At 39.2% G+C, this 24,482-nt stretch overlaps 1 protein-coding gene across 6 annotated transcripts in view; it reads left to right on the forward strand.

Moving 5' to 3' along the window:
• Nucleotides 1-2,552: 2,552 nt before the first annotated feature.
• Nucleotides 2,553-24,482, forward strand: part of EXOC6B (exocyst complex component 6B) — a 723,334-nt gene continuing 701,404 nt past the window's right edge. For 3 of the 6 annotated variants that reach the window (XM_045162198.1, XM_045162202.1, XM_045162203.1), the window contains exon 1: nt 2,564-2,822. In XM_045162198.1, the coding sequence (XP_045018133.1) occupies nt 2,710-2,822 (113 nt within the window). In that variant the 5' untranslated portion in view covers nt 2,564-2,709. Of the gene's footprint in view, nt 2,823-24,482 lie in introns of all 6 variants that reach the window. The other 3 variants (XM_045162201.1, XM_045162199.1, XM_045162200.1) reach the window with 3 other exon arrangements.

Below are 24,482 nucleotides of genomic sequence, written 5' to 3' on the forward strand. Positions count from 1 at the left end.
GAGGGGAATAAGACTTAATGACTAAACAAAAATAAATGCTTTTTAAGGCCAACTTGACTTCACACCACAGGATGTCTGGCTCTAGATGAGTGACCACACCATCAGGGTTATCTGTGTCATTAAGACCTTTCTTGTGTCAGTTCAGTTCGGTTCATTTCAGTCGCTCAGTCTTGTCCGACTCTTCGTGACCCCATGAATTGCAGCACTCCAGGCCTCCCTGTCCATCACCAACTCCTGGAGGTTACTCATACTCATGTGCATCGAGTTGGTGATGCCATCCAGCCATCTCATCCTCTGTCATCCCCTTCTCCTCCTGCCCTCAATCCCTCCCAGCATCAGGGTCTTTTCCAATGAGTCAACTCTTCGCATGAGGTGGCCAAAGTATTGGAGTTTCAGCTTTAGTATCAGTCCTTTCAGTGAACACCCAGGACTGATCTCCTTTAGGATGGACTGGTTGGATCTCCTTGCATTCCAAGGGACTCTCAAGAGTCTTCTCCAACACCACAGTTCAAAAGTATCAATTCTGTGGCGCTCAGCTTTCTTCACAGTCCAACTCTCACATCCATACATGACTACTGGAAAAACCATAGCCTTGACTAGATGGACCTTTATTGGCAAAGTAATGTCTCTGCTTTTTAATATGCTATCTAGGTTGGTCATAACTTTCCTTCCAAGGACTAAGCGTCTTTTAATTTCATGGCTGCAATCACCATCTGCAGTGATTTTGGAGCCCCCCAAAATAAAGCCTGACACTGTTTCCACTGTTTCCCCATCTATTTCCCATGAAGTGATGGGACCAGATGCCATGATCTTCGTTTTCTGAATGTTGAGCTTTAATCCAACTTGTTCACTCTCCACTTTCACTTTCATTAAGAGGCTCTTTAGTTCCTCTTCACTTTCTGCCATAAGGGTGATGTCATCTGCATATCTGAGGTTATTGATATTTCTCCCAGCAATCTTGATTCCAGCTTGTGCTTCTTCCAGCCCAGAGTTTCTCATGATGTACTCTGCATATAAGTTAAACAAGCAGGGTGACAATATACAGCCTTGACGTACTCCTTTTCCTATTTGGAACCAGTCTGTTGTTCCATGTCCAATTCTAACTGTTGCTTCCTGACCTGCATACAGGTTTCTCAATAGGCAGGTTAGGTGGTCTGGTATTCCCATCTCTTTCAGAATTTTCCACAGTTTATTATGATCCACACAGTCAAAGGCTTTGGCATAGTCAATAAAGCAGAAATAGAGATGTTTTTCTGGAACTCTCTTGCTTTTTCGATGATCCAGAGGATGTTGGCAATTTGACCTCTGGTTCCTCTGCCTTTTCTAAAACCAGCTTGAACATCAGGAAGTTCATGGTTCACGCATTGCTGAAGCCTGGCTTGGAGAATATTGAGCATTACTTTACTAGCATGTGAGTTGAGTGCAATTGTGCAGTAATTTGAGCATTCTTTGGCATTGCCCTTCTTTGGGCTTGGAATGAAAACTCACCTTTTCCAGTCCTGTGGCCACTGCTGAGTTTTCCACATTTGTTGGCATATTGAGTGCAGCACTTTCACAGCATCATCTTTCAGGATTTGAAATAGCTCAACTGGAATTCCATCATCTCCACTAGCTTTGTTCATAGTGATGCTTTCTAAGGCCCACTTGACTTCACATTCTTGTATAGTTCTGTGTATTTTTGCTACTTCTTCTTCATCTCTTCTGCTTTTGTTAGGTCCTTACGGTTTCTATCCTTTTCATGCTCATCCTTGCATGAAATGTTCCTTTGATATCGCCAATTTTCTTAAAGAGATCTCTAGTCTTTGATTTGTATGCTTTTGATGCAGGTGGTTGTTAGCCCAGTTGAGCCATTAGAATAAAGTACAAATTTCTGTTCCTGGTATTCCTTTTCCAAGATGCTTTTCTAGCACCATCTCTTGTTGCTAATTCCCTATACATCAGTGCAAATGAAGTTCTTCCTGGTTTTCTAGGTGCTTCTCACATCTTCCTATCACACCTTTTGAAATGTTCGGGCATAGTCTGTCAATGAATTCTTTACTGACAAAAGTGCTTGCCCTGTTTGATTCTCAGAACTTGCTTAGAGGTACATTACACCTTATCTGTTAGTTTTGGGATTTTTAGTTTTGGGCTTTTACCCTTTCATAACTTGTAAGATATCTGTTCAGGGAAACCTAGTTAATCCTTCCTTAATATTCGTGCCTAAAGAGGCTTTTGCACTTTGAGGCAAGGGTCTTCAACAAGAACTGCCTGACAATCGCCATTGCATATGAAGTTCTTAATTGTTCTTGCCTTACAGTAGAACTTTTTTTTCCCCTGAAAAACAAGTTTATTTATTTCGCTGCACCAGGTCATGGTTGCAGCACATGGGATCTAATTCCTTGACCAGGGAGTGAACCCGGGCACCCTGGCTTGGGAGTAGGGAATCTTAGCCACTGGATATAGTGGAGCTTTTAACACAAGTTTGTGGCTTCAATGAATAATATGTGAAATCAGGCTATTTTTCCCAGAGAACTACAAATCCCAGCGGGCATCGCGCGGAACGTCCGCGGACGTGGTGATGCTAGGGGGCGTGCCCAGTCTGAGGGAGGGGTCGTCCTGCGGGTGGCCGGAGGCTTAGGATCCTTGGGAGCCTGGAGTGAGAGAGAGAGATTGAGAGCGAAAGGTGAGCGGAGCTGAGGGAGGGGACGCGCTGCGGGGCTCCCCGAGTCTATGGAGCGGGTTAAGATGGCGGAGGCGGAGAGCCTGGAGACAGCGGCGGAGCACGAACGGATTCTTCGAGAGATCGAGAGCACCGACACGGCCTGCATCGGGCCCACGCTCAGGTACCCTGGGTACCGGGGCCACAGAGGGGTGGGCACGGGCGGGACCCGGGAGCAGGCTCCCTCGGGACTGTGCGCCTGGCCGGCCTCCTGCAGGGCGAGCGCCGGCCCCTCCCTTCGGAGAACCGGGCAAGCGACCTCCACCCTCGGCGAGGCAGGTCCCCCTCCGTAGCCCCGCAGACCCGACGTGGGGTTCCTTCCCGACCGTCGGCGCCGGCAGCCCCGTTACCCTGTAGGCTCCTTCTGCCTCCCTCAGGGCTGGGGCAGCCTTCGTTCTCCCTCCGAGGCTGGCCGGCGCGGGCAGCCGGAGCGCGCCCGACAGATGGTGGCTCTTAGCAGAGGGTCCCCCTGAGGACATCACCCTTCTGCCCCAGACGCAGGTCCTGCTCTTCAGGCAAAACAGAATTCACCCCACGGTCTGTTGCCCGGGGAGCAAACTCTTGCCTCTTTAAAAATCACAATCACTTCTCAGAAACGAGTTCCTGAAAATCCTAGGCCTGGAAGGAAGGAAGTTTCCTTCAGCTCGCGCGCCCCTCTCCTGGGAGCGGGTACTTGCCGAGCCCTGTCAGGAGGACGACCTCCCCAAAGGTCAGATTCCTGGTGCTCTTCGCCAAAAAGAAGTTATCTCCCTCCGTTCCCCGTGACCCTTACTTTGCCCACACACCCCCATTTCACTTGGAGACGTCAAACTAAGCCGCCACCCACTTCAACTTATTTAACAAACTTAGCTACAACTTACTGTGTACAGCGCAAGACATTTATTAAGAGATTTACAAGTATAACTTATTCAAACCGCAAAACAGCCCTATTAGGTAGGTACTGTTATTACCCTCATTTTACAGATGAAGCCCAAAGAGGTTAAGTGACTTGCCCAAGGTCACAGAGAAAAGTAGGGGAGTCGCGATTCCTGCTCAGGCATTCTGGATCCAGAGTATGCATTCTTAACCCCTCTTGTTCTGCGTCAGTTGGGGATCACCATCTATCCGTACTTTCTGCTAATTACTCAACCAAGCGCAAACTACCTTTCTTTTTCCCCTTAGTTTATTAGTGCCCTAGAACCAACGCATCGTCCTTCCTGTGGCACCTTCTGATCTCCATGCAGCCAACAGAGAGAATGATCTTACCCACCTTGTACAGTCTTGGGAAGCTATTCCTCCCTTCATAAAGATTATTACTCACTGCTTGTTTTTTTCATGGGGAGAAGTTGCCTCATGAAAGTCGTTGAAAGAGGGGGCAGGCTGCAGACTTGGCTTCTCATCTCCACCTCCAGAGCTTCCTTCTCCAGGGCACATGGTTCTCCCAGTGCCATCCCTGGACATGGGACATGACCATCCTTAGTAGTTTGCTTTTTGTCCCTGACTGCGCTATGATCATGACTGTCACGATCCTCTTTTTTCATGTTTTCTTGAACTCTTAAAGGTAAATGACCCTTATTTCATTATCTTTACTTTTATAAAAACTAAGACTACTTACTGGTATTCTATGTGCATTACTATTGGTTATTAATATTTGGTTTTTGTAAAACAAAATATTATTAGACTTACAGAGGATGCTGTTTGAGTATTTTACTAAGAAATTTGGCTGCTGAGCTATATAGCTGGCAGCCAAGCAAAGCTCCCGCTGGAATAGTTGGGATTACCAGAGTTTTTAGGAAGGATTTTTCATCAGAATACCATTAATATTGTCTTGAGTTGGTTGTTTTCAGTTGCTGTTGTTCTTGGTTTATATGATAAATGACTTAATTTAGTGTTATCAATTTAGTTTGTTGTGATTTATTATGTTAGCCCTCCACTGAATAATAATGCATATTTGTTCAGCTGAATTTTAGCCTGTAATTTTCCATTATATTGACTGAAGAATATATACATGTTGTTTAAAATGTTATCCATTTTCCCTAAAATTTGCTGCATTATCACTGAATTCATTGGAAAGTGGGGATTTTTTTGGGCTAAATGAAGTAGAGATCTTTTGTCCTAAGGGGACAGGGTAAGAAAAGTTTTGAGAACTGCTGCACTATCCTACTAGTTTAATTTTCTTTTGTTGACTCCCTTTTTTCCTTATCAGGGGCTTTTCATTTTTGGTGTTGTCCTGTCTTTGATGGATAACCCTAAATCTTAACTATCAGACCCAAGATTCAATCATGTGAACATCCTATAATACAAGTAATATCCACTGTCTTTGTCTTCAGTCTAGCTTGTTCCTGCCTGTATTCATAGGAGATGATCTCATCTTTCTTCCTTATCCCATGCAGAGGCAGCAGCATGCATAGACTTGGTGTTTCAGATCTCATGCTTTACCCTGGGTGCGTGTTCATAATCATTATCTCTTGGTTTTCCATCACAGTCAGTAAACAGGTATGATAAAGGCAATAGGCTCTTCTTCCTACCGTTACCCTCAACTGTAAATCTCAGCCTCTATCCCTCTTCATAGTCTTTCCTATTTCTTCTGTCTTTTGAGGCATTTTTAAGGCTCTTGGTTCTTACCTGTCCCTGAGACAGGTGTTCTAACTGAAGAGGAATTAAATAATAATAATTTGTGGTACCAAATTATTCTTCCAATTTTATCCCTTTTTGTTTGAGGAACCCCAATGGCTTGACTTTTTCATTATATAATTATCCTTATTTTAATCTTGAAACAGTACTTGCAATATTAGTTGATTACTGTTTATCATAAGGAGTGACTTTATTTATTTATTGTAATTCTAAAAGTCCCAAGCTTATCCATACATACAGAGGCTGTTGCCTAGAAGATTCTTTTGGGGAAGTGGCCATCTCTTCTCTGTCTTCATCTCAAAAATTATTTTGTTAGCTACAAGTCCTAATTTTGCAGATGAGGAAAGAAGCCCATTAGATGTAAGGGCATGTCTTGTTTTTAAAATAATATTGATTCTTGCTTTGTAGTGCTAATGCATTACAGAAATTGATCACAAGATATTGTGCTGCTAATACACTGCAAAAATTGATCACAGAATATTGGTCACAAATCACTCATGAACAATAGCTCTATATTCTCATTTTTCAAATCATATCTATGTATCACTAGTCTTCTTTCATATCAGTTATTCAAAATAAGTTGTTTCCTCACTTTGCTCTCTGGGTATTAGCAATTAAGATTCAGTCTTAAGTGTTATTTAAGATTTTAAAAGAGACTTTTAAATTTAGCAGTGAAGTACCTTGCCTTTAAAACAATAGCTTTATTGAGATATTCATATACTGTACAGTTCACCAATTGAAACTGTACAATTCAATGTTTTTTTTTTTAGCAAATTCACAGAATTGTGTAACAGTTACCACAATCTAATTTTAGAACATTTTCGTCAGCTCTGAAAGAAACCCCATACCCATTAGCAGTCACTCTTCATTCTGTCCCTTCCCCAGGCAGTCACTACTTTCTGTCTTCATGGGTTTGTGTATTTTGTTCACTTCGTATAAATGGAATCGTAGAACATTTTGAGAAACTGCCAAACTGTGTAACAAAATTTATGCACCATTTTTTAGTCCCACTCCAGTACTGTTGCCTGGAAGATCCCATGGACAGAGGAGCCTAGTGGGCTGCAGTCCATGGGGTCTCGAAGAGTTGGACACGACTGAGCGACTTCACTTTCACTTTTCACTTTCATGCATTGGAGAAGGAAATGGCAACCCACTCCAGCGCTATTGCCTGGAGAATCCCAGGGACGGGGGAGCCTGGTGGGCTGCCGTCTATGGGGTCACACAGAGTTGGACACGACTGAAGCAACTTAGCAGCAGCAGCAGCAGCAGCAGCAGCAATGTATAAGGGTTCTAGTTTCTCCATATCCTTGTCAGCACTTGTTGCTGTCTCTTTATTTTAGCCATCCCAGTGGATATGAAATTGCATCTCACTGTCATTTTGATTTGCATTTCTATAATGGTTAATCTTTTCATGTGCTTATTAGTTATTTGTTTATGTTATATGTTTTTTGTTTTGTGTATTATGTTTTTTGGAGCAGTGCCTTCAGTTCCTTTGCTCAGTTTTTAATTGGATTATTTTTATTGTTGAGTTATAAGTGTTCTTTATATATTCTGGATATATCTTCTACCAGGAATAGGATTTGAAAATACTTTTTTCCATTCTTTTGGGTGGTTTTTTCATTTTTCTTGATGGTATCACCTGCTGCACGAAAGTTTTAAATTTTGATATGAGGCCAGTGTATCTAGTTTTTATTTTTTTGCTTGTGCTTTTGGTGTTGTATCTACGAAACCTCTGCTTAACCCAAGATTATGAAGATTTGCTCCTAAGAGTTGTATTTTATTTCTACATCACGGTCTGTGATCCATTTTGAGTTAATTTTTGTCTATCATATAAGGAAGGGTGTCCAATTTCATTCTTTTGCATGTTGATGTGCAGTTTTTCCAGCATCATTTGTTGAGTGCCATTTTTTTCTTATCCAGGTATATTTCTGGTTGACTTATTTTGTCTTTTTATCATGAAATTTATGTTCTTTATTTGTAGCAGCAGTGTAACCTTCAAGACCTTGTCATTGTATTTATTGGACCTCCCTTGCTGTTTTCACCTGGGAAGAAGTTTGCTCTATTGTCTTCAGCTAACGATTTTCTCTTTTTAGCTTAGTTGCTGCCTTCCATTTCTAAGGGGTCGGTGTTGTAAGAATGATGTGATTGCTATATTTGATCCTGGTAAAGCACTTTACTGTAGGGACTGAACCTTGTCTTACCATATGGAGTGGTTTTGTGCTATACTGCTTAGTTTTAAGATTAACAAAGGGTATTAATGATAGAATCTTATCTATTTGATCTTTATCACTATTAAAACATTAAAAATTCTGTCAACATTATAAAAATTTTGGAAGCTGTATTAAGAATTACTTGTACTATTGTGACATAGCTGCTGTTGTTTTGGTGCATTTCCTTTTAGATGCTTGCTTTATTTATTCTGTTGTTAAAAAGTTGTATTTTTGGTATAGCAACAGTTTTCTCTCTTGCTTATTTGGTGGTGGAGGTGGTTTAGTTGCAAAGTTGTGACCTTCTCTTGTGACCCCATAGACTAACCCACCAGGCTCCTCTGTCCCTGTCCATGGCTCCTGCATTGCAGGCAGATTCTTCACTGCTGAGCCACCAGGGAAGCCCAAACTGTGTATAAAGCTGCCTCTTCCAGAAAACAAATATGGGGAATATTTTCAAAAGCTCTTTTGCTGAATGTCATTTGATAATTAAATATGGCGAACTGACCTCCCCACTTACCGCTTCTCTGCCTTTGGCCACATGGCTTTGTTTTCCATCCTTTGGCCTCCCATTACCTGCTACTGCTAAGTCACTTCAGTCATGTCCAACTCCGTGTGACCCCATAGACAGCAGCCCACCAGGCTCCCGCCCCTGGGATTCTCCAGGCAAGAACACTGGAGTGGGTTGCCGTTTCCTTCTCCAATGCATGAAAGTGAAAGGGAAGTCGCTCAGTCATGTCTGACTCTTTGTGACCCCATGGACTGCAGCCCACCAGGCTCCTCTGTCCATGGGATTTTCCAGGCAAGAGTACTGGAGTGGGGTGCCACTGCCTTCTTCACCATTGCCTAAGTTGTACAAAATCCAGATAATCCTTGGTTGATGACACTTTCTCATTATTGGTCCCTGTATGGACCTCTTTAAGCAGTTAATTATTTTTATAAGCAACTTACCACCTGAGTGGGCAATTTTTTTTTCATCTTTAAATGGGGATACCACCTACATTGCAGGAACAATGTTAAAAAAAAGGAGATAAAGCATTCTTCATGGTACCTGCTGCTGCTGCTAAGTCGCTTCAGTTGTGTCCAACTCTGTGTGACCCCATAGAAGGCAGCCCACCAGGCTCCCCCGTCTCTGGGATTCTCCAGGCAAGAATACTGGAGTGGGTTGCCATTTGTAACTCCGATAGTGTGAGTCATATTCTGCCTTTTACCCTTGAGTTTGTAATGAGGACTTAGGTGTTTCATTGTTGTTGTTTAGTTGCTAAGTCGGGTCTGACTCTTTGTGACTCCACAGACTGTAGCCCGCCAGGCTTCTCTGTCTGCAGAATTTCTCAGGCAAGAGTGGGTTGCCATTTCCTTCTCCAAGGGCTCTTCCCCACCCAGGGACTGAACCTGTGTCTCCTGCTTGTCAGGGGGATTCTTTACCACCAAGCCAGTGTTAATTACAAAACTTTGTGTTTGGAGTGATTCTTGACTTTGTTTTTTTACTTCTACTCATATATCTGAGGGGTAAAATATTCATCAATAATCAGACCCTGGAAGTGGTTATTTTGAGATAGATGGAGAACGGAGGAGGAGATAGGAAACAATTTTATAAAAGCAGTTTAGGTGACTCTGATATTCTCCCTCCTTGACATTCAATGAGGGGAAAGAAATGATCTCCTATTTCTGATTGTTTATTTTTTAGTAGTAACTACCCATTCATGAGAAATAGATGGGGATACAGTGGAAACAATGTCAGACTTTTATTTTTTTGGGCTCCAGAATCACTGCAGATGGTGATTGCAGCCATGAAATTAAAAGATGCTTACTCCTTGGCAGGAAAGTTATGACCAACCTAGATAGCATATTCAAAAGCAGAGACATTACTTTGCCAACTAAGGTCCATCTAGTCAAGGCTATGGTTTTTCCAGTGGTCATGTATGGATGTGAGAGTTGGACTGTGAAGAAAGCTGAGTGTGGAAGAATTGATGCTTTTGAACTGTGGTGTTGGAGAAGACTCTTGAGAGTCCCTTGGACTGCAAGGAGATCCAACCAGTCCATTCTAAAGAGATCAGCCCTGGGTGTTCATTGGAAGGACTGATGCTGAAGCTGAAACTCCAATACTTTGGCCACCTCATGCGAAGAGTTGACTCATTGGAAAAGACCCTGATGCTGGGAGGGATTGGGGGCAGGAGGAGAAGGGGACGACAGAGGTTGAGATAGCTGGATGGCATCACCGACTCGATGGACATGAGTTTGGGTAAACTCCGGGAGTTGGTGATGGACAGGGAGGCCTGGTGTGCTGCAATTCAAGGGGTCGCAAAGAGTCGGACACTACTGAGTGACTGAATTGAACTGAACCTTTTAAAAAAATTTTTTATATTTTAATTTATAACTGTAATGTAGTGACTTTTAAAAAGAAGAAACAGACAACAACAATCTTAATCCTACCACCCTGTCACAACTCTTATTTTTGTATATTTCTTTTAAACTTTTTCCATATTAATTTTATTATATTAGAAGAATAATGTCACGTTATATGTTGCTTTTTCAGGTAACGGTTTTATACATTGCTATATATCATTTTAGTGGCTTCATTCATGAATTAATTTATTTGTTTATTCAACAGATATTTATGAAACAACTTCTGTGTGCCAGGTATTCTTCTGGACTCTGGGGTATAATAGAGAACAAAATAGATATGTCCTTGCCCTTTTGGACCATGCATTCTACTAGAGCACTTACAGAATAAACAAACACATAGGCACATAAAATAATAGTGCTATTTAGTGGTTATGTTACATGTGATGGGGTATTGTTTCTGACTTAGGTGTTTAGAAAAAGTTGTTTGAAGTAGAGAGCCATATATCTCTTCCAGACAGCAGGCACAGTATGAAGACCCACAGGAGAAGCATAGTGGGAGGTGATGGCAGGAAATCAGTGAGGATCCAGATAGCATAGACTAAGAAAGAGACTGTTTTTATTTCTAAGTGTCATGTCAAAGTAGAGAAGAGCATTGAGCAGGGAAGTGACATGCACTAACTTAAGTTAAACAAAGAACATTCTGGCTGCTATATGGAGATTGGAGTAAGAGAAGAAACAGGAAAACCAGTCAAGAAAGTGAAAGAAAAGTGAAGGTCGCTCAGTCGTGTCCAACTCTTTGCGAACCCATGTACTGTCCGTGGAATTTTCTAGGCCAGAATACTGGAGTGGGTAGCCTTTCCGTTCTCCAGGGGATTTTCCCAACCCAGGAATTGAACTCAGATCTCTTGCATTGCAGGTGGATTCTTTACCAGCTGAGTCACAAGAGAAGCCCAAGAATATTGGAGTGGGTAGCCTATCCCTTCTTTAGGAGATCTTCCCGATGGGAAGAACTGGGAAGTCTCCTGCATTGGAATGGAACCGGGGTCTCCTGAATTGCAGGCAGATTCTTTACCATGTAAAGAATGACAGGCATCAGAGGCCAATTACTTTAGGTTATGCTTTCAATGAAGAGAAAAAGAAACTCTAAAATTATATATAATTCCAAAAAATAAAATCTTCTGATATGTCAAGGTTTTCAAGATTTTCAGCAGTTTTATACAGTGAAGCTATCAGGGAAGCTTTAACCAGTCAAGGGATATTTGGAATTATAAGAGATGGTTGTAGCATGCAGTAAGCTATTGGGGAGAAGGTGATGAGAAGTAGTTGGTTATAGAATATTATTTTGAAAACAGAGTCAAACTTTTGGGATTACTTATGGGGGTTAAAGAAAGAGAGGAACCAAGCATGATTCCAAGGCTCTTGGCCTAAGTAAATGGGTGAGTAATGGTGGTGCCATTTGTTGGAGTAGAGAATAAAGGGGAAGGAACTTTATTTTTCTTCATAGCACTTCTGCCTGACATATATTTTTGATTGTCTCCTCTATTGGAATTTGTATTCCAGGAGGGGAGGAATTTTATTCCTTTTGTTTGCTACTGTATCCTGGGAACCTAAGAGAGGGCCTGGCAAACAGTTGGTGCTCAATAAATATTTGTTTAATGAATAGAAGAATAAAATAATTGTACCATGAGCTGTTAATTATCTAGGGGATTAATTAACTGATTTGCAGATTAACTGTCTTTAAAAAAGTATGACTAGGCTTTTGAGCTGGAGAAGGAAATGGAAGCCCACTCCAGTACTCTTGCCTGGAAAATCCCATGGACAGAGGAGCGTAGTAGGCTACAGTCCATGGGGTTGCAAAGAGTCAGACACGACTGAATGACTTCACTTCACTTCAGGCTTTTGAGAAAAAATAAAACTGCTGAAAATCTTGAAAATCTTGACATATCAGAAGATTTTATTTTTTGGAATTACATATAATTTTAGAGTTTCTTTTTCTCTTCATTGAAAGCATAACCTAAAGTAATTGGCCTCTGATGCCTGTCATTCTTCAGTATTTTTGCAGTGTTGTTAAAATTTTTCAAATTTAAGTATAACACTTGAGTAAAATGTTATTTTCTAAGTTAAAATATTTATAGATTTGGGAAAAATGGGATAGAAATAAGTTTCAGTTACACTATGGAATTGTTGTTCAGTCACTAAGTTGAGTCTGACTCTTTGCAACCCCATGAACTGCAGCATGCCAGGCTTCCCTGTCCTTCACTATCTCCCTGGTTTGCTTGAACTCATGTTCATTGAGTCTGTGATGCCATCCAACCATCTTGTCCTCTGTTGCCCCGCTTCTCCTCTTGCTCTCAATTTTTTCCCAGCATCAGGGTCTTTTCCAGTGAGTCAGCTCTTCACATCAGGTGGCCAAAGTATTGGAGCTTCAGCTTCAGCATCAGTTCTTCCAATGAATATTCAGGGTTGATTTCCTTTAGGATTGACTGATTTGATCTCCTTGCAGTCCAAGGGACTCTCAAGAGTCTTCTCCAACACCACAGTTCAAAAGCATCAATTGTTCAGTGCTCGGCCTTCTTTATGGTCCAACTCTCACATCCATACATGACTACTGGTAAAACCATAGCTTTAACTATATGGACCTTTATCAGCAAAGTGATGTCTCTGCTTTTTAATACGTTGTCTAGGTTTGTCGTAACTTTTCCTCCAAGGAGCAAGTGTCTTTTAATTTCATGGCTGCAGTCAGCATATGTGTGATTTTGGAGCCCAAGAAAACGAAATCGGACACTGTTTCCACATTTTCTCCATTTATTTGCCATGAAGTGATGGGACCGGATGCCATGATCTTCAGTTTTTGAATGTTGAGTTTCAAGCCAGCTTTTTCACTCTTTCCTCTTTCACCTTCATCAGAGGCCCTTTAGTTTGTCTTTGCTTTCTGCCATTAAAGAGTATTACCTGCATATCTGAGGTTATTGGTATTTCTCCCTGCAATCTTGATTCCAGCTTGTGCTTCATCCAGCCTGGCATTTCACATGTTGTACTCTGTATATAAGTTAAATCAGCAGGGTGACAATATTCAGCTTTTACATACTCCTTTCCCGATTTGAAACTAGTCCATTTTTCCATTTCCAGTTCTAACTATTGCTTTTTGTCCTGTATTCAGATTTCTCTGGAGGCAGCTAATGTGTCTGGTATTCTCATCTCATTAAGAATATTCTATAGTTTGTTGTGATCCACACAGTCAAAGGGTTTAGCATAGTCAATGAAGCAGAAGTGTATGGTTTTTTGGAATTCCCTTGCTTTTTCTATGATTCAGCATATGTTGGCAATTTGATCTCTGGTTCCACTGCCTTTTCTAAATCCAGCTTGTACATCTGGAAGTTCTTGGTTCACGTACTGCAAAAGCCTAGCTTGAAGGATTTTGAGCATAATCTTACTGGCATGTGAAATGATTGCAATTGTATGGTAATTTGAACATACTTTGGCATTGCCTTTCTTTGGGATTGGAATGAAAACTGACCTTTTCCAGTCCTGTGGCCACTGCTGAGTTTTCCACATTTGCTGGCATGTTGAGTACAGCATTTTCACAGCATCATCTTTTAGGATTTGAAATACTCAACTGGAATTCCATCACTTCCACTAGCTTTGTTCATAGTGATGCTTCCTTAGGCCCACTTGACTTCACACTCCAGGATGTCTGGCTCTAGGTGAGTGCACCATTGTGGTTATCTGGGTCATTAAAAGCTTTCTGTACAGTATGAAGTAGGATAATGAATTTTTTTATAGTTTGATAATGTTAGCTTTTATTTTAATAACTTCATTGAATTGTCAGGCAAATTGGAAAAATGAACAAAGCCGTGTAGCTGGTAAGACAGTGTTGGTTTGGTTCTATCAGCAGTGGGCTCCAACTTTGATTTTATTTGAGCTAAACACAAATTTTCATTGCAGCTTTTCCAGTGGAAGGTTATTCTAGTGTGTTATCTGATCAATTAGATTCAAGCCATAGGAAAATTAGTAGTCACAGAGGGAAATTAAATGGGAGAGTAACATTTGGCAATCATTCCTATATTGAATTTGAAGAGTTTATTAGGTATCATCAGATCAAATATGTGATGCTGGTCAAACTCATGTGGAAGTTTTACCTAGTATAATTCTGCAAATAAAAAAACGAGTAGGTAAATTATTTCTGTGGGTTAGAAATATTTAAAAAGTGAAAATAAAAAGGTATGAACCATAAATCTAGTATGTTTCCTATTCTCTCTGTTTTATTAGTTTGTTGCTTATTCTTCCATTGTATTTTATTACAAATATAGGCATATATGATTTTATTTTCTCCTCCCCTTTTATATAATAAATAATATACTGTATATACAATTATGTAGCTTAGTGTCTTGTACTTTTTGTATTATTTCATCAATATATTTTGGAGATCTGTCCATATCAGTATGTAGAGATTTTCCTTATTCTTTTTTATAGCTGCATAGTGTGCCTGGAAAATCTCATAGGCGGAGGAGCCTGGTAGGTTGCAGTCCATGGGGTCGCTGAGGGTTGGACACGACTGAGCGACTTCACTTTCACTTTTCACTTTCCTGCATTGGAGAAGGAAATGGCAACCCACTCCAGTGTTCTTGCCTGGAGAATCCCAGGGACGGGGGCGCCTGGTGGGCTGCCGTCTATGGGGTCGCACAGAGTTGGACACGACTGAAGCAACTTAGCAGCAGCAACAGTGTGACTATATTATGGTTTATTCATCCAGTCCCCTATTTCTGTATATTTGGGTATTTCCAGTCTTCTGTTGGACAAAATGATGCAACTGTGAATAACCTTAAATATCTGTCATTTCTTATTGTACACATTGTACCGTATCTGTAGGATCTATTTTCAGAAGTGTGATTGCTAGATAAAATGATGAATGTATTAAATATTTCTGTTTTCATAGGTATTACTCTCAATAGAGGTTATATCATTTTGTTCTCCTTCTAGCGGCCTATGAGATTGCTTATTTCTCCATAGCTTTTTAAACAAAGTATGTGTGTTAGACTTGAGATTTTTCCAATGTGATATGTGAAAATGGTATTTCAGTGAAGTTTTTATTTGTGTTGTATTTCTTTCTATGAGTGAGGTTTTAATGTTTCTTCCTATATACAAAGGCTGTGTGTGTATGTGTGTGTTTTCTGTCTGTCCGTGTCCTTTGCTTATTTTTCTATAAGGTTGGCTTTTTTTCTTTTTGATTTGAGCACTAGTGAAGAGCCTTTGGACATGAGTTTGAGTAAACTCTGGGAGTCAGTGATGGACAGGGAGGCGTGGTGTGCTGTAGTCCATGGGGTCACAAAGAGTCGGACACAACTGAACAAACTGAACTGAACTGAAGAGCCTTTGATAGGTATACTTTGCTCAAATGCATTAGGAGTATACAAACGAAAATGGGTTGTGATTACTAAAACAAAGAAACTGTTGTTTTTTTGTGGAATGAAATTTTCAAACTTTCCTTTTTATTGTTTTAATTATAAAGGAACATGAATAAACAGACTGTTTAAAATTACAAAAATCTTATACCTGTAGGCTATGATAATTTGAAATCAGAAGGTTTTGGGGGAATGCAGTAACATTATTAGATAATGCTGCTTCATATACAAATGAAATTCTTAGCAAATCAGAGGATGTCAACATTTTAATAAATTCTTTACTTTAAAATGTTATGGTATATATTAAAATGTTTACATAATTTCCAGCATCTGCATAATTTGTATATGAATTAGTTGCAAAAAATTATTGAGAAGGACAGTTGTGTAGTGTGGACAATTATTTTGAAGGACAGTTATTTAGTATGGCCATTTATTTAGAAGGACAGTTATTTCGGAAGCAGTTTAGAATTTTAGATGACATTTATGATTTTGCTTTAGTTTGAAATATGATATGTGTAGTTTAAAATATGAATATAGTTTGGAATATGAATATTTTTATGTCATTGAGGAAAATAATATTTTTATTCTTTCCATCATTGGATTTGATAGCTTTTAGCATTTGCTAATGATGTTATAATTGATTGAATCACATATAGGGTTTCAGCTTCCTGCTGAAAATAGCCTGAAGAAATTAAATTGGTGAGTAGCTTCCCTATGAAATGTGTGAATCTAGGTTGAGATGCTGAGCATCTATGATATTTAATATTTGCTTGGAGGAAATACCAAAAATAATAAGGGGGGATGAGTTAGTAAAAACTGAGTTAAAAACAGAGCTGGTCTTAAACACTTGTGACCTGTTGTGACTAAGAACTTAGTTTTTAGAGATAACCTGCTAAGGCTATGAGAAAAAAGAGTAAAGCTTTTTTTTTCGTAGTGTTGTAGTACCTGCTGGAGTATGTAATAGAAAACAAAGAAGACAGTTTGCTGACTAACTGATGTTGCACGAACTTTGTTCGAATATTTGAAATAAGCAGAGGTCAGCTAAGAAATAGAAAATGATAATGAAATATTTTAATATTTTGGCTATTTTAAAAAGCAATTTGTGATATAAATTTGTAAGTTATATTTATGTTATATTTTACATTTATAGATATCCTAAGGATGTTAAATGTTTTCTTTCAAATTGCAGGTAACTTAGCATTAATATTTCCTTTACGTTTTGACTGATTTTTTGAAAGGTAATTAATTTTGTTTTAACTTTGTTTTGTGGTTATTCTCAGTCTCCGTCCCCTCTTATTCTGGTTGACAGATGACTGTTCTCCTCTTCCCTCTCTTTTTCTCTGATTTTCCCCTTGCCTTGTTGTAGAGAGGAATTAGATGGTTTCCAAAAATATATGTGATTTACAAAAATACACATAGTAGATACAGTCGATGGTGGTGAGCAAATTAAGGCAAGGGAAAGCAAAGGTAGGAAAGAATATGAAGTCAAGAGAGAGCTGTAAAAAGATTATGTTTGTTAAAGTAGCCATCGGTTTGGCTCTAGGGTTTCCAGCAGCTAGTGCAAAAATGAGATATGCTTCGTTGTTTGAGTTATGGTGTAAAATTAAAAAGTAGTTACTTTGGAGAAGCACAGCTATTCTTGGTTCTGAATAAGACCAGAGAGCTGTTTATACCATGTGTCCTTATAAAGAAGACCCTGTGTAATGTAGCTTTAATATCCGTATAGGAAATGCAGCAATATGTGACAGGCTGCTTCTTGCATTGTCCTCTAGTGAAAACATACGGCATAACCAAAGCACAATTTAGTAAAAGCAGTTCTGCAGGGAGTCAAGGGAATGAAGGTGTCTGCTTGTCTTGCCTTAATCAGGGCATAGATTTGACAGTACCTACAGTGAAACTTGTGCACTTACCTCCTTTTTTTGATTGTTGATCACTTTGAGAATCTTGGAATGCTATACACCCTTTCCTTAGTAAAATGCTTGTGACCAGTCTTCATAATTTCTAATCTAGAAGAGTGTATGCGTTGCATGTACATTAGTTAATTCTTCCTAAGTACTGCTTTTAGTAGTCAAGGTTTTTGACAATGACAATTATCAATGAGTTCAAGATTATATATATATATATATATATATATATATACTTGCCTTTCTTTCTGAGTGTATCACTTGCCTGTGTTCTTAGTTAAGTAAGACCCATGTGTGCTTTAAAAGTAAACCATCTGTGGATTGGAGTATTTTTATGAAAGTTGAAGAACCTGAATAAGCCACTTTATTCCTTCAAAAGAAATACAGTGAGAGAGAGTACTTAAGGATAGGGCCAAAGGTCTTTGGAAGTTATTTGGGTTGTGTTCTAGAATGACATAAATGCTGTTAAAGCCATAATAATTTTATTCCTAATAGTCTTAAATTTGGTGTTAAAAAAGACCAACCCACCTTGGCCATTTAAAAAATTGCCAGCAAATAAAGTAATCGTAGATATTTTGTCTTAAGTTGTGTAATTCAGAATATACTCTCGGGAAAAGGTATGTGCTATTAATTAATGGAGGCTATTTACCTACAATGTCTGGAACCTAACTTACTGTCAGTTCAGTTCAGTTGCTCAGTTGTGTCTGACTCTTTGGGACCCCATGGACTGTAGCAAGCCAGGCCTTCCTGTCCATCACCAACTCCTGGAGCTTACTCAAACTCATGTCCATAGAGTTGGTGATGCCATCCAACCATCTCATCCTCTGTTGTTCCCCTCTCCTCCTGCCTTCAATCTTTGCCAGCATCAGGGTCTTTTTCAGTGAGTCATTTCTTTGTATCAGGTGGCCGAAGTATTGGGAGTTTCAGTTTCAGCATCAGTCATTCCAATGAATATTCAGGACTGATTTCCTTTAGGATGGACTGGTTTGATCTCCTTGCAGCCCAAGGGACTCTCAAGAGTCTTCTCCAACATCACAGTTCAAGAGCATCAATTCTTCAGCCCTCAGCTTTCTTTATAGTCCAGCTCTCACATCCATACATGACTGCTGGAAAAACCATAGCTTTGACTAGATGGACCTTTGTTGGCAAAGTAATATCTCTGCTTTTTACTATGCTGTCTAGGTTGGTCATAACTTTTCTTCCAAGGAGCAAGCGTCTTTTAATTTCATGGCTGCAGTCACCATCTGCAGTGATTTTGGAGCCCTCCCAAAATAAAGTCTGTCACTGTTTCCATTGTTCCTCATCTGTTTGCCATGAAGTGATGGAACTGGATGCTATGATCTTAGTTTTCTGAATGTTGAGTTTTAAGCCAACTTTTTCACTCTCCTCTTTCACTTTCATCAAGAGGCTCTTTACTTCTTCTTTGCTTTCTGCCGTAAGGGTGGTGTCATCTGCATATCTGAGGTATTGATATTTCTCCTGGCAATCTTGATTCCAGCTTGTGCTTCATCCAGCCCAGCATTTTGCATAATGTGCTCTGTGTATAAGTTAAATAAGCAAGGTGACAGTATACAGCCTCGATGTACTCCTTTCCTGATTTGGAACCAGTCTGTTGTTCCATGTCCAGTTTTAACTGTTGCTTCTTGACCTGCATACAGATTTCTTAGGAGGCAGGTAAGGTAGTCTGGTATTCCCATCTCTTGAATTTTCCACAGTTTGTTGTGATCCACACAGTCAAAGGCTTTGGTGTAGAAGTAGATGTTTTTCAGGATCTCTCTTGCTTTTTTGATGATCCAGCAGGTGTTGTCAATTTGATCTCTGGTTCCTCTGCCTTTTTTAAATCCAGCTTGAACATCTGGAAGTTCACGGTTCATGTACTGTTGAACCTATTCTAGATTTATAATTAAAAAGCTGAGATGTATAAGTCTAAGAGCACAGTGATTGATAAAATAAATTTAACCATGTGATATCTATTTGCATAACTGTGGACTGTGACTTAGAACTTTGAAAAACATGTATTGCCCAATTAAACATCTAAGTAAGCAAGAGCTATCACAGTACATCCAGCTAGATTACCTTGATGTGATTTGTGATGATACATATGGACTAGGACTCTGTTAATACATGCCTCCCATTCAGTTTTTTTTTCTTTTTTTAAGATTTTTTTTTTTTGGATAGGCACCATTTCTAAAGTCTTTATTGAATTTGTTATAATGTTGCTTTTGTTGTTTATGTTCTGTTTTTTTGGTTGTGAGGCATGTGGGATCTTAGCTTCCCCACAAGGGAATGAGCCTGCACCCCTGGAATTGGAAAGTGAAATCTTAACCAGTGGACTCTTGAGTCCCCCATTCAGAGAGCTGATGATCATCTCATTGACATGTATCTTGCACTGTAATGAATTTACCTTCAGTTATACGGTAATTTGATAATCAGACTAGATAAAAGCAAAAGCAAAAACAATGACAGTAATAACAGACTTTTAAAAAGAGTAGTTCTATAATTTTTTGAGTTAAATTTAGATGTTTCCTGTGTGGCACCCGCTCCAGTACTCTTGCCTGGAAAATCCCATGGATGGAGGAGCCTGGCAGGCTGCAGTCCATGGGGTTGCTAAGAGTCTGACACAACTGAGCTTCACTTTCACGCATTGGAGAAGGCAGTGGCAACCCACTCCAGTGGTCTTGCCTGGAGAATCCCAGGGACGGGGGAGCCTGGTGGGCTGCCATCTATGGGGTTGCACAGAGTCAGACACGACTGAAGTGACTTAGCAGTGTTTAGGATGCTGGATAAATATTCTTTTGTGTATTAGGTAAGTGATAGGCCATTTGCCAAAAGTGATAATTTGGATTAAAATGAGACTCTTTTGCTGTAGTTGTTTTTGAATAAAAAGCTGTGGAGTAACACAGACTTTCAGTTTTGTTGTTTTTATGCACTTGGAACACGACCGGCTGGGATGAAGCTACATCTCTTGGCACTGTAGTTTTGTTTAGTGAAGCACTGACATCTTATTTCTTGTCCAAGCCTTTGCTCTTATTGTTCTCAGTATCTCTGTATTTTTTTTAATGTTTTTCTCCTTTGCATATTTTGGTTTTGTTTCTTTCCCTATATTTGTGCTTATTTTTTGTATCTCTCTTCTGCTTCCTGTAAACATCAAAGCAAGCAAGAATCATCACAATGCAACTAACTTTCACTTTCTGGGGAAGCTCTGGTGCCAATAAACAATAAAATTTTAAGGGTATTGATATGAAATGTGATCTTGCCAAGAAATATGAATGAATAAGGCCTTCCCTGGTGGCTCAGCAGTAAAGAATCTGCCTACAATGCAGGAGATGCTGGTTCCATCCCTGGGTGGGGAAGATCCCCTGGAGGAGGGCATGGCAACTACTCTAGTATTCTTGCCTGGAGAATCCCATGGTCTGAGGAGCCAAGTGGGCTACAGTCCATAGGGCCGCAAAGAGTTTGACATGATGGAAGCAGCTGAGCACACACGCACGGATGAACAAAAACAGCAGACATTGAGCTTGACTGAATCCATGTTATGAAACATTTTTGGTATGGAGTTTGATTTTTGAGAAAGACGTGTTTGTATAACACATTAAAAAAAAAAGGAAATAAGGGAGCTAGCCAAACATTTTTTTTTGATGAGATAAAAGAATTACTTGACATTTATAAGGGAGAAGTGTACAACAAAGATCTTTTGGCATTGGAGTAGCAAAAGAAAGAGGAAAATGGGATGAGAACAGCCCTGGAAATCTAAAGTAAAATAGGCTATTGGAAGCATTTTAAATGGTAAATGTGGATCTGACTCTATACATTTATTATTTGCATTTTTAAAAAATGTAACTTTTTGTTTTGAGATAACTGGGGATTCAGTTCTAAGAAATTATACAGAGATCCCCTGTACCTTCTACACACTTTCCTCCACTAGTAGCATCTTGAAAAACTGTAGCACAATATATCAGGAGCAAGATACTGGCGTTGTTACAGTCAGAGTACAGCACATTTCCACCATCACAAGCATCCCTATTTTCCTTTTGTCCCTATATGCTCTTTAATCCCTGACAGCCAGTAAACTGTTCTCTATTTCTATAATTCTGTCATCTCAAGAATGTTATATAAATGGAACCATACAGAATGTAACCTTTTGAAATTGGCTTTACTCACTCAGTATAATTTCCTGGAGATTTCATCCAAATTGATGTTTTATATCAAGTTTGTCCCTTTTTATTGCAGAATAGTATTCCATGGTATCGCTGTACCACAGTTGTATAATCATTTACCCATTTAAGGACGTCTGGCTTGTTTACAGTTTTTGGTTATTAAAATGAAACTGCTATAAATAAATCTGTAAAGGTTTTGCATTTTAGTTGAACATACATTTTCACTTCTTTGGGGTATATAACTGGTAGTGGAATTGCTGGGTCATACAGTAACTATGTTTAACCTTTTGAAGAACTACTAAACTTGTTTTCTAAAGTGGTGATAGTATTTTACATCCCTACCAGCAATGTAGGTGGGTTCCATTTTTCCAGATCCTTGCTAGCAATATGAGTGTAAAGCGTCTGTCTACAATGTGGGAGACCTGGGTTCGATCCCTGGGTCGGGAAGATTCTCTGGAGAAGGCAATGGCAACCCACTCCAGTATTCTTGCCTGGAAAATCCCATGGGCAGAGGAGCCTGGTGGGGCTGCAGTCCATGGGGTTGCTAAAAGTCAGACACGACTGAGCGACTTCACTTTCACTTTCACTTTCATACTGCATCGTGGTTTTAATTTGCATTTTTCTAACTGCTAATGATGCTGAATATCTTGTTATGTGCGTATTTGCCATATGTGTATATACTTTGTTGAATTGCCTCTTCATGTGTTTTGCCCAATTTCTAATTAGATTTTTTTTAATTGTTGAGTTTTGAAAACTATATATCCTAGATACTAGTCCTTTATTGTATGTGTGATTTATAGACATTTTCTACCACTCTGTGACTTATCTTTTCACCCTCTTAACAGAGTCTGTTGCAGAAGTTTTTTATTTTGATGAAGTTCAAGTTACCATTTCTTCTTCATATAGAACATATTTTTGGTGTCAATTCTGAGAGCTATTTGCCTAGCCTTAGATCTTGAGGATTTTCCTCTGTGTTATTTTTTAATCCTAAAAGTTTATAGTTTTACTAAAATGTAAAGCGTGTGGTTCACTTTGAGTTGATTTTTTTAATTTTGTAGTTTTTGTATAAGGAGTGACACTTCAAAATTTCTCTCTCTCTCCCTTCTCTCCTCTCCCCCCCCACCCACCATTGATATCCTGTTGTTCCACCTCCTTTTATTGAAAAGGCTCTTTTTCCTCCTAATGAACTACTTTTGTACCTTTGTCAAAAGCCACTTGTGTATTCTGGGGCCTCAGTTTTTCTGTTGATCTATATGTCTATCCCTCTGCCAGCATCATAGTCTTGGTTACCATAACTAAATAGAATAAGTCTTGATAATGGGTAGATTGATTCCTCCCACTTTAATCTTTTTTTAATCAAAATAGTTTTAGTTCATTTATTTCCTTTGCCTTTCCAAATAAATTTTAGAATAATTTTGTCTACATTTATGAAAGTAACATGCTGAGATTTTGATAGGAGTTGCATTAAACCTGTTATCAATTTGTGGAGAGTGGACATCTTTACTTCATGAGTCTTCCAGTCACAGACATGGTATGTCTTTCAATTTGTTTAGCTCTCTTTTCATCACCATTGTGTAATTTTTTGCAAACAAATTCAGCCTATATTTTGTTAGGTTTACACTTCAGTATTTCTTTTTAAAAAAGTGATTGTAAACGGTATTTTTAATTTTAGTGTCATTATGTTCATTGCTAACATGTAGAAATATAATTAATTTTTGGATGTTTACCTTGTATCTTTATAACTTTCTTTATTATTCTAGGACCTTTTTTGTAGATTCCTTGGAATTTTCTATGTGGATAATAATGTCATGTGCAATATGGACAGTTTTATTTTTTCTTTCTAATCTGTACCCTTTTTCTTTTAACTTTTTTTTCACTGTCTAGAACTATGCTGTCAGGACTGTCCAGGACTGGACAGGACTATGCTGAATGAGACCAGCGATTGTGGACATCTTTGTCTTGTTCCTAGTCTTAGAAAGGATCCAGTCTTTCCCCCAAGTATAGTGTTTAAGTTAATACGATTTTTTGCAAATACTCTTTATCATGTTGAGGAAGTTTCCTTATATTCCTGTTTGCTGAGAGTTTTTAATCTTGAAAAATTGTTGAATTTTGTCCAGTGCTTTTATTTCATTGGTTGATATGATCATATGGTTTTTCTTCTTTAGTCTTTTGGATTACATTGATTGATTTTGAATACTGAATGAACCTGCCTTCCTGAAATAAACCTAATTTAGTAATTGTATATATTCCTTTTTATATACCTACTTGTCCATTTTTTCTTAAGAATTTTTATGTTTATATTTATGGGGGATATTGATATGCAGTTTTATTTATTTTTTGTTGTCTTGATTTTGATGATAGGGTAGTTTCAGAAAAATTAGGAGGTGTTTCTTCTTTCGTCTGTTTTCAAGAAGAGGCTTTAGAATTAATTAATTCATAATTAGGTTAATTCTGGTTTAAGCATTTTGTAGAATTCTCCAATTAAACTATCTAGGCCTGGAGACTTATTTTTTGGGAGATCTTATATCAATATTACAAATTCTGGGCTTCCCTGGTAGCTCAGTGGTGAAAAATTCAGTGCAGGAGGTGTGTGTTTGATCCCACGGTCCAGAGAGGCTTTCCTGGTGCCTCAGACAGGAAATGGCAGCCCACTGCAGTATTCTTGCCTGGAAAACCCCATGGACAGAGGAGCCTGGCAAGCTACAATCCACGGGGCACAAAGAATCTGACATGGCTGAGCAGCTGATGCTTTCACTTTATGCAAGAGTGTTGAGAAGATCCTCTGGGAAGGAAATGGCAACCCACTCCAGTATTCTTGTCTTGAAAATCCCAAGGACAGCAGGGCTACAGTCCATGGGGTTGCAAAAAGAGTCAGATATGACTTAGTGACTAAACAACAAGTCGATGGACATGATTTTTTTCTTTTTTTTTTTTTTTTGATGGACATGACTTTGAACAAGCTCTGGGAGCTGGTGATGGACAGGGAGGCCTGGCGTGCTGCAGTCCATGGGGTCACAAAGAGTTGGACATGACTGAGCGACTGAACTGAACTGATTACTAATTGAGTTTCCTTCATAGTTGTAGGGCTAAATTACTGTTTTTTAGTGGGTAAATTGTGATAATTTGTGATTTTTGAAGACTTGGTTTATTTCATC

Source organism: Bubalus bubalis, chromosome 12 (genome assembly GCF_019923935.1).
Source record: "Bubalus bubalis isolate 160015118507 breed Murrah chromosome 12, NDDB_SH_1, whole genome shotgun sequence".
Classification (NCBI taxonomy): Eukaryota; Metazoa; Chordata; class Mammalia; order Artiodactyla; family Bovidae; genus Bubalus; species Bubalus bubalis.